Genomic DNA, 10379 nt, shown 5'->3' on the forward strand with positions numbered 1-10379 from the left:
TTATTATTATTATTATTATTATTATTATTATTATTATTATTATTATTATTATTATTATTATTATTATTTTCACTCCAATATTTCCCCTGGCAGATAAAAAAAAGAAAAAAAATACTTAACCATAATTACTAAAAATAATGGTATATATGATATATTTAATTTTTAAGAATTACTATGTCAATAGCTTTCATTATGGGATTGGATAGGATTGGATAGGATAGGATAGGATAGGATGATAAGATGGTGAACGCGTGACAACCATGAATTCGCTTTTCATTTGCCACAAGCAGAAGTAGGTAGCAACGAAGTCACAGTAATCGTTGGGTCCAACAGGACGATGAGAGAAAGATGGAGAAACTCTTCCTATGGACGAGCTTCTGGAAGTTCAAACTTGGAGAGCTTGCACTTGTATCTATTTTCCTCCCACCTTCCTTGTCAAATTCTTGGAGAACACACTGATCCTACTACTCTACATATCTGCATTCATCCTTCTATACATCGTCTCAGAACATTTGCAGTTGAAATGAAATGAGTTGCTTCCAGGTGATTGCCATGGTTTACTTAGAGGTTGTTCTTGGAACAGCGCCTGCGTCGAAGGCACCGGATGCGGGAGGAGGAAGAAGGAGGCTTGCAGTGAACGATGATGGAATCATGGACCAGCAATTAACCAAGGCATCCGACTCGCCGTCTGAAGGTTCAGGTTGCAGTAATGGCTCCAGCGGCAATGGTGTTCTTTGCCTGATCGGCCACCGAGCAAATCTTGTTGATGCGGTGATCGTCTGAAGACAAACATGTTAATTTGAAACTCTGTAAAGATAGATGTATAAAAGTTTTCTTACCAATCGTTTACCCAATCGACTGGCAGAGTGATAGCTCAATATTTTTATTTTCTCTTTTTATTTCCTTTATTTCTTTTTGTTTTTGTCTTCTGTCTTCTTCCCCTTCCTTTCACTCTCATAAATTTTCCTTTCTTTCCCTCTTTTCCCTTGTTCTTTTCCTCTTCCTCTTTTTCTTTCTATATTTCTCTCTCATTTTATTTCATTTTTGGACGTATCTCTTTACTTTTTCTCTTTCCTCCTTATTCCTTTCCTCATCCTCTTTGTCTTTCTACATTTCTCTTTCATTTTATTCTGCTTTTTTGCCTGTGAGACATTTGAGTTGGTTAATATATTGTTGCATTAGCGAGCTTCGAATCAGTATGCGAGTAGCATATTCGCCTTTGATATAATGATTTTTTTTTTTAATAAAACATGGTTATAAGGGTGAAAAAAAATAGGACTATTGCTAAAAAAGGATAACATGAAATATCAAATAAATATTGGCTGATTAGCTAATTTGTCTCAATTTTATGACTTCTCTGATTCTTAAACAAAATTTGATAAGACATAGTTTCACGTTTCATTTCTGATACTTATGGGTATAATTTTCAAATGTAATAGAACTTCTAACCCCCAAGTAATAATTGTGCAATAAAACGACTCATATCGACTATTATACTGTTATTCAGTGATCCAAGTATATAGCTCTCATGATTATTTTTCTTTTATTTTCTAAACATCATTGCTAAGGAAACACCCAAGAGAAGCATCAATGTCACCACCATAGACCTTTGCAGGCCTTAAATGTAGATGAAAGACTAGTTTATTCAATAGTTAATATAATCATGAACCGATGGAATTCAGTACATATGTTTATTCTAACCCCACAAAATCTCCGAGTTCACGACCCAACACCGACACTAATACTGCAAGCGAGCATTCAGTTCCTCATGTGGAGCTCAATCTTCTTCGGCAACAGATCTTTACGAGCACCAACAACGCGATCCACAATGTTTCCCTGCCTCAGGAAGATGAAGGTTGGCAGTGTCTCGATCGCACAGTCCAGGGCAACCCTCTGCCATTCGGTGACACAGGTTAGAGAATTAGAAACATAATTCTCAAACAACAGCGGCACGAGTTTAATCTGCATGTTGATAGTTTTTACCTTCAGCTCATTGACGTCCACCCTTAGGAAGATGGCATCGGTGAACTTATTAGCTAGCTCAGCGAAGAACGGGGCAATCATACGGCAAGGACCACACCATGAAGAAGTGAAATCTACGACCACCTGTAAACCAGACAAATCTTTAGAGCCAACAAGAGATGCAGCAGTTTGATAGATTTCGACTCTGTTTAGCTTTACATTTTTCAGAAAATAAATATGCATTTATGAAACAGGAACGGAAGAAAAGATGTAACTAAGTTGTAAACAATGGTATAAGAAAAAACATGGATGTTGAATAGAAAGATCTTCCTGATCTCTTGGAATCATCAGCTTCACCACCATAAGTTTGATAGACTTAGTTTGACAGAACTCGATATGCTCAATTAAGTGGAGTACACACAGAATATAAAAGTTCAAAGGAAGAAAGGGTTGTGCTTTAGGCATTAGCCTTTAAATTAGATATCATTGATTAGACACCATGATCAAAAAAATGGAACCTTCCGTCACAATAAATTTGCCCCTTGGCATCCAATTACCAGAGAATAGCATTTGATGACACCCTCCTATGTTTTCTGTAACTTAGACATTAGACATCCACCGTCACAATGACATCGTTTAATTCAGATATCATTGATATTAGACATTACGGTCAAAGAATGGAACATGGCATCAGAACAAATTTGTCCCTTGGCACCCAAATAGCATTTGATGGCACTCTCCTTTCTTTTTCTGTCATTAGCTTTTCTCTCTGTAAAATTCTTGCACAATAACAATGATCTTAGACCACTATAAATCAACAGATAGAACATAGAAAACAATATCAACTCATAAAATCCTATAAAGAATGACTCAAAACCCTGAGTCTAAAATTCTAAGCTCGGCATATAAAGCTCCTCCTGCCAATGCGGGGTTTTTAGTGCAAGAAAATAGTTTGTTTCCATGACGAGGTCGCAATGTGACATTAACACACAAAACCCTAGAAGCAAAACACAAAGGGGTCGAGCAAGTCGGAACCTTACCAGCTTCCCGGACTCGCTGGCGAGTTGGAGGTGCCGGTTCCACTGGGCGATGGTGTGGCACCCGATCACCGATCCTTTCTCTGCCATCTCGCTCGATTCCCTTCTCTTCTTGCACGAAATCGGAGGACGGGACTCGAATCAACCGGGACAAGGCACTGCTTGAGGCTCCCTCCCGGTACTCGCCATTTATAGAGGAGCGCTTCGATCAATTGTGGCGCTTCTTTCGCCGCTCACGTTTCCATCAGCATCAGAGTGGAAATCATAAAGACGCCACTAGGAATCATGAAACCTTTGTCCGCCTCACGTTCCCGTCCGCCGCGTTAAAGAAAGACGATGAACCAAAGCGACGCGTTGGTATCTTTATTTAATTAATATCAAAATAATATATATTCGTATTCGGACAAATTCTCAAAAAATTTATAATCTTTTATTTCTTTTCTTCTAAAATATATCCTTCTACTTTTTTTTATCTTAAAAAAATAATATTATGTTCATGATCTCGTCAATCAACGCCTTTGTCGTTTATGTCCCTTGTTCGCTATTGTTGTCACGTTGTTATCCTCATCTTTATTTATCGAGATGACACTAAAGCCTCGTCACGAGGTTCTCACTTTTTCTCTTTTATTTTCATGATAACTTACACTGTTTGTTATCGTTTCCTTCCTCACATTCATCTCGGATATCCCTTATCTTGCTACGAGGAGGGTATCTTGGGTCCCCTTCTCCATCTTTTGAAATTCCGAGCCCTAATGATCTTTTTCATCCAACAAAGGTTAAGGGGAAGGAGGCAATCACAACACAACTTTCTTCTCTCCTTCCTTACATGGCTCACCACTATAAACATTGTTTGTGTCTCCTTCCCTAATGAAGCAATGATAAGAAACGAAAGCAGACAAGGGTGCACTCCTTCATCGTAGGAGGTCGTGAATACCCTTCTTGAAGATTATACAATATGAGACATTTGAGACGAAGGCAAAAAGGGAACCAATAACAATGACGTGAGTTGTTGCGAAGATAGAGAGCGAGGGTCTTGCGATCAAGCCTTAATAGCTCCTCGACAATGATGGACTAGGGTAAGGGCAAAAGCGACTATGACAGGAAAAGACGATGATCACTAGGGCAAAGATTAAAGATAATCTATCTTCTAAAAAATAACAAGCACTATGCTAGAATAAAGTAAAAGGAGATTCTTTTTGAAAAAAAAAAAAATAATTATATCAATTAACATATACGACACTAGATTCGGACCTAAGACCTATCATTAAGATAACATTACACTAATCAATCTAGATATCACAGCAAAGAGCATTGTTATTTTAAACAATGAAAAAGTGAAATGAACTGAACAGAGATAAAAAAGAGATGGATGATGGTAATCTACTCTTATCACCTTAAAATTAAGTGACTTCACATGTCATTCCAAAGTAGATGCAAAGTGCGTGCATCCGAAAGATTACATGCTATATATAACTCGGTCGACGTGTGCGCGCGAGGCACGTCCTTTGCAGTCGAAGCCTATATCATTCATTTCATTTCGTTTCGTTTCGTTTCGTGGTTCACCGTTCCTCTCTCTCTCTCTCTCTCAAGTTGTGGGAGGGGAATACAATGCTTTTGGGAGGCCAAATCCCACTTGGGTTAGCGCACCCTTTTGATTGGCGGCTAAGAATTGTTCTCCTCGCACACGCTTTTGTTGATGCGCGGTGTATGCCAGCGGGACACAAAGGCGTGTGGGGTTGAGATTCGTGTTCGAATTGATCGGTTGACGATGACGCACGAAAATTGGTGGGGTTGAGATTCGTGTTCGATTTGATTGATGGGGGCCTGTTTGTCATCGTCACCTACATAATGAAAGTTCTCTCTCGTGAGTCACGGAAGATGATGCTTTTGTCGACGGCCAGAGAGAGACAGAGACAACCGTTGGATTCCGAGTATCGATTCTCATATTTCCGTATATGATCTTAGAAATTATAATTTGATGAGTATATTTTGATCGCTATTAATTTAGAAGAAGTTGATAGATCGGTATTTATATATTTCGGGTCATGACATTTGGTATCGAAACTAACCTAGTATTTGAAATAATTATTTATGGATAGAAACATCCCGATTAATCCTACATCCAAAATAAACAAAATTAAAATTAACTTTTGATGAACATATTATTATTAATTTTAATTTAAATATTTAATTAATAATTAAGACTAAATAAAATCGATAAGTTAGTTATCGCATGAGTCGTGAAGAATGTATAATATATATTAAAAGATTCAGATTCAATATTTTAAATATTTTTAAATGATAAAAAAGGAGAAATTATTGGTTTATGGTAAATGATCAGCTGTAGTTTTTCATTCCTAATTTCTTATATAAGTTTGCATTTATAATGTATTATTTTCTTTATCAAATTGATGATTGATTTCCTTACGATATTTCATTATTATTCAAATTATATTATTGTCAGATGCGGTCCAATGCGAACCGCACGGGTCGGATCGAACCGCGCCGAACCGGACCGAACCGATTACTAATTGCAATTGCTGCCACAAGTCGGACATCTCGTTTCGCCGTTTCCCCAACTGCCGACGATTCGTCGGCCGAGGGAGGGGAAGCGGATCCAGAGTAGCTGCCTCTCCAGTCAAAACCTAAATCTCTCGCCGCTCTCCGGGTCTTTGGGTACGTATCGGAACCCATCTGTCCCTCCGAGATTTCGATTCTTTTCTTAGATCGCTTGCTTCCTGTGGATAAAGAACTAGGATATTTTGTTATGGTGATATGATCGGTTTCAAGTTCCTGAAAAGTAAGTTCCTTTTTTGATGACTATATATTTTTTGTTTTTTACCTTCACAATTGATAGATCTGTTAAAAAGTTGAGGTTACAGAAGGTAGATCTTGTACGTGAGGTTTCACTATGTCAGAGTTTTCCTGCAAATTAGATTTTTTATAGTGGAATTAAAACAAAAATCACTGACCTTACATGAACATTCAATTGTTGTCGTTCCACTGGTTTAACACCTGATATCCTGCAACTTTCTTGACCAGTTATGTTGTTGACTATAGGCAATTAGGCATCCATTTTACTTTGAAATACAAGTTCTTGGTCTACTACACAGGAAGCTGTCGGGAGATACCGATCCAAGCTTCTGCTTCTGAAGCAGTGGATATCAGTCAGAGGAAATAAAGCAACTTTATGACAAAGCCAAGCAGCATAAGAGCCTAAGAGTAGGGTCATAGATAGGGCACCCTGTAATTCTTTGTGGCACTGTTGCTGCCTGAGTGTGATCTACGCAAAAATAGTTAAGAACCAATATACCAAGATCCGTGATGAAGTTTCAAGAATATTGTGAGTGTCAACTAAGGCAACATGCATGCTGTCATGTCACATTTGATATCAATCCATTCTTGGTGATGTTGAATAGAAGTTCATGCATCTTTTTGTCATATTTCATCAGATGTCACTTAAAATGTCCTCTTCAACTTAAAAGATTCTGCCTTTGTCAAAGGAATTAGGGTTGTCTCAATAAGACTTATCATCTGTATTGCATCTCGCAAAGACTTCGAGGAAAACTGTATAACTATTGAAAGTTAATCTGAAGGGAATCTTGATTTGACCTATGAAATTTTAATCCATGACTTCTAGTCATTAAGAGAAGGACATTGCTTTGGCTTAAAACACATGGGTGTGTTGGAGGAATTAGATTTCCATTGCAATTGAATGTCTCAACAAGACTCCACATCCGCAATGCATCTCTGAAAGACTTCCATGAAAGCTTTGTGAACTTGAATATGAAGGAATTTTTTTTATTTGACCTATGGGGTTTAATTTCTAATTTAAATCGATTCATAACAGACTTAGTGGTTGGCTGTTATGAATATGCCATGAAGGTCCTTTCTCTAAGAAAGGTCCACATCCGCATCCGCAACGAATAGGCTATGAAGGCTGTGTTATGAATCTTCCATGAATGTAAATTACAATATGAAGGTCCACATCCGTCAATTGCAGCTCCTGTTCATGGCATATTCTCTAAGAAAGGTCCAAAACTTGGTTAGTGGTTAGATGTGGATGGATTTTATTGCAATTGGCTGGATTATATGTTAGTTAACCAAATCAATTGCATGCACCCCCACATCATCTCTGTGTTGTGTCAATGTAATTGAATATGATTCTTTAACTTTGTTATATATAATTTCCATTGTAGATCATATGTGGAGTGTCTAAGTAGTCATACCGGGTCCTATATGCCTTTTTTTTTTTCTAGTAATTGACAATTATATCTTACTTTAAAAAGAGGTAACAAACTTGGGAAGGTGGAAACTAAAGATGACTGACAAAAAATGAAATGAGTCTTGCTCTGTCACCTCCTTTGGTCTGACAAAAATTGATAGTTCTACAACAGTGACCGATGAGGAATTATTAAAGATGAGCATTTCTCACTAAATCTCCTTTTTCAGTTCTCTAAGTTACCTAATAAAATGGATGGTAGTTTATGAATAGCACAGCGCTTGTCTGGTTTGTAACAAAAAGACACCCAGAATTTTCATTCCGACTGTAAGCTTTAAATCATTTGATTTTCATCCTTGGTTTTATTGGGCTACTTAAGATAAATAAATCTTATGTACCTAATATGTCTGTATGCCATGAAGATATCGGTAGATGGAAACACAATTATTGATATGGGTGTATGAAATGGGTGTTTTGGCTGTAAAATTGCTGGGGGCTGAAAGCTAAGTGAAAGTTGGCCAGCGATTGTAAACCAAGTTCAAGTCAAGGTAGGCAGCAGGAAAAGTTCCCATAAAATAGAAATGATAGATTTTTAAAGGATTTTGTCAAAGGAAAAACAGAGAAAATATATTAACTGATGCAAACATAGAAGGAAAACTGTTCAATGCAAATAAGTACTGCATTCGCAATTCTAATGATCCACCTACTTTCAAGCATGCAAACTAATAAATGAATTTTTCTAGTCTGCCATTAAATTTTTCGAAGTCAATATTTTTTCCAATAAATTCATTAGATTCACTATATTGGTTTTGGATCCTAGCAAATGGAGTTTCTCTACATTTTTTGCATATTCTGATAAGTTTGCACTTCTGGCTGTAAAAAATTTCATGATACGTTGCTGTATACATGTTCTTATTTTGGTATGTCCTAACCATGTTTACTATTGATTTCTCAAGGATGGTGAATCATGATTCTAACTGCTTTTAGTACATCTGCTAGAATTTTTGCATACTGTTTTTCTTCTGTGACATGTCAAAGTTTATCTTGTTATGTTCTGTCCTTATTTAGTAAAACAATAAGTTCTCCAATAGTAGTAATCATGCCATATTCTGTTGCAGTACCCAAATCTTTCAGATAGTTAAGGAGGTAAGATGATGGAATCAGACTTAGCCTCCGAAGACAAACAGATGCTGAACAGGAACTCTGACCTTGGGCCAATAGATCCAGAAAGAGCTCGATTTCCATGTTGCATAGTTTGGACACCTCTTCCTGTCATCTCTTGGCTGATACCTTTCATTGGCCACATAGGCATCTGCAGAGAGGATGGAGTGATCCTGGACTTTGCTGGGCCAAACTTTGTCTGTGTTGACCACTTTGCTTTTGGGGCGGTGGCACGTTATGTAAAACTAAACAGAGAAGAGGTATGCTCTCTCTCTCTCTTTCCCACGCATGAGTTTTCTAATTACTAAAAATCACTAGTCAACAATTAAGTATTCTGAACTTCATATCCCCACCTAGCAGTGTCGTAAGCTGACCGAGGGGATGACTTGGGATGATGCACTCCGGAAAGGCACGCAAGAGTTTCAGCACAGATCTTACAGTCTATTTACCTGCAACTGTCACTCTTTCGTCGCAAATAATCTGAACAGATTGTTTTACCATGCTCATGAAAGATGGAATGTGGTGAACATAGCAGCTATGATTTTCCTGAAGGGTACTTGGGTGAACAGAAGATCGGTTGTGAAAACTTATTTACCGTTCTTAATTGTTTACTGCATTGGGCTTTTCCTGGGTGGCTCAAAATTTCTTTTGGGTGTTGTAGCTTTCGCAGTTGCTCTAATTGGTTGGTTCCTCATTGGTACATATTGCTTCAAGAAGCTTATCCAGTTGTAATCGCATAATGTACATCGTCAGACTGCTGTAATCCAATTATCTCCATCCACATGATAATGTATCCAGGTATAATGTTCAAAATGCTTTGTGGTGAATGTTGGTCATAAATTGAAGATAATATGTGCCTGTCCATGTTACCCTTGGTTCTCAGTTTTTACATGCCTTGTAGGTTAGTCCTACCTCTGGTTATCAGGGAAAAGAATTTGAAACTTTTCAAGAATCTCATTCTCATGAGTCGGTATCAAGTCATCGATTGTGATCGAGAAAATATTGTTCTGAGTGCGACAGGAAAAAAAAATTCTTTGCAGTTTGAGTATATAAAAAAAAAAAGGAATGTGTCCCATTACAGTGTGAGACGGCAACTTTTAGACTTCTTTCCAGCTGCACGATTGATTCTTATCTGCTTGAATGAATGTTGTCGGATACATTGCCCTAAAGAAAAGAGAAACTTCATCTTCAACCTTTTTTGCCCATACAATGCACCTTTTCTCTTCTTTTAGAATGGCATCTTTCTACGTGCCAAAGTGCTTTTTAGCCTTTGGTATTGTGGACATTCTCAGACATCGAGTATGACATCAAGGACAATTTGATACTCTTATTTCTATAGGCTTTATGAGATCACCTCTTGCGATATTATTTTTATTGATTCATGTATAAGCTCCTCCTTCATCCCATGGTTTACATCCTTCACCTCCAGTTGGAAATCGTTCATTAACCACACTGTGTGAACCGATGCACAAAACAAGTTTATCTTCAACTGGTTACCTAAGTTTCACTACAAATGGTTTATATCCATACATGTCAAAAGGGAAGCACATGAGCCGAGTTGTTGCTTTTCTTTGGAAAAAATTAGGGAAAAAAAGATGGGTTATTTAAAATCAACAAAAGAAAATTTCGTCGGAAGCGAAAATTGTTCGCAAACCAAGTTGAGGACAAGGATGCATGACTCATAAATCTCATCTCCCAAGTTTGTCTTGTTAGACCAAGTAGAACACATTTTATATCTTGATAGAAAATACTTCATGGTCTTCAGAAATCAAACAAATCATCTCTACTACTTTTCTTAGATTCACGGTAGAAATGATCAAACCAACTCAACCATGTTAATCAAACAGCAGATGTGAAAGCAGTAAATCTATTATATTTGGATTGAATTAGGAATAGTCCATCAAAAACCAGTAACAACCTGGAAATCTTGTTCAATAAATGATTTCAAGGAATGACACTGCTGGTGAAGTCATGTTCTTATTGTGAATACATCATGA

At 37.4% G+C, this 10379-nt stretch overlaps 2 protein-coding genes and 1 long non-coding RNA gene across 4 annotated transcripts; 2 read left to right on the forward strand and 1 right to left on the reverse strand.

Annotated features, from left to right (window-relative positions):
- The first annotated feature begins 213 nt into the window (after positions 1-213).
- Positions 214-854, forward strand: LOC135608260 (uncharacterized). The gene is made up of 2 exons (XR_010485467.1): positions 214-408; positions 584-854. It is a non-coding gene; the product is annotated as an uncharacterized LOC135608260 (long non-coding RNA).
- Positions 855-1625: 771 nt separating this feature from the next.
- LOC135608257 (thioredoxin H1-like) lies at positions 1626-3294 on the reverse strand. Its single transcript, XM_065100935.1, has 3 exons — positions 3003-3294; positions 1984-2106; positions 1626-1893 (listed from the first exon to the last, which is right to left on the reverse strand). The coding sequence occupies exons 1-3, from the start codon at positions 3087-3089 to the stop codon at positions 1759-1761; spliced, it is 345 nt and encodes a 114-aa protein (XP_064957007.1). The 5' UTR covers positions 3090-3294; the 3' UTR covers positions 1626-1758.
- A 2254-nt stretch (positions 3295-5548) lies between these two features.
- Positions 5549-9251, forward strand: LOC135608263 (protein RTE1-HOMOLOG-like). 2 transcript variants are annotated; one of them, XM_065100947.1, is made up of 3 exons: positions 5549-5675; positions 8340-8642; positions 8743-9251. In XM_065100947.1, exons 2-3 carry the CDS (start codon positions 8373-8375, stop codon positions 9112-9114), a joined length of 642 nt encoding a protein of 213 aa, XP_064957019.1. In that variant the 5' UTR covers positions 5549-5675; positions 8340-8372; the 3' UTR covers positions 9115-9251. The 2 variants fall into 2 exon arrangements, with proteins under 2 accessions (XP_064957019.1, XP_064957028.1); XM_065100956.1 differs by having other exon boundaries at positions 5663-5799.
- The last annotated feature ends 1128 nt before the right edge of the window (positions 9252-10379 follow it).

This window comes from Musa acuminata, chromosome BXJ1-2 (assembly GCF_036884655.1).
Source record: "Musa acuminata AAA Group cultivar baxijiao chromosome BXJ1-2, Cavendish_Baxijiao_AAA, whole genome shotgun sequence".
Classification (NCBI taxonomy): Eukaryota; Viridiplantae; Streptophyta; class Magnoliopsida; order Zingiberales; family Musaceae; genus Musa; species Musa acuminata.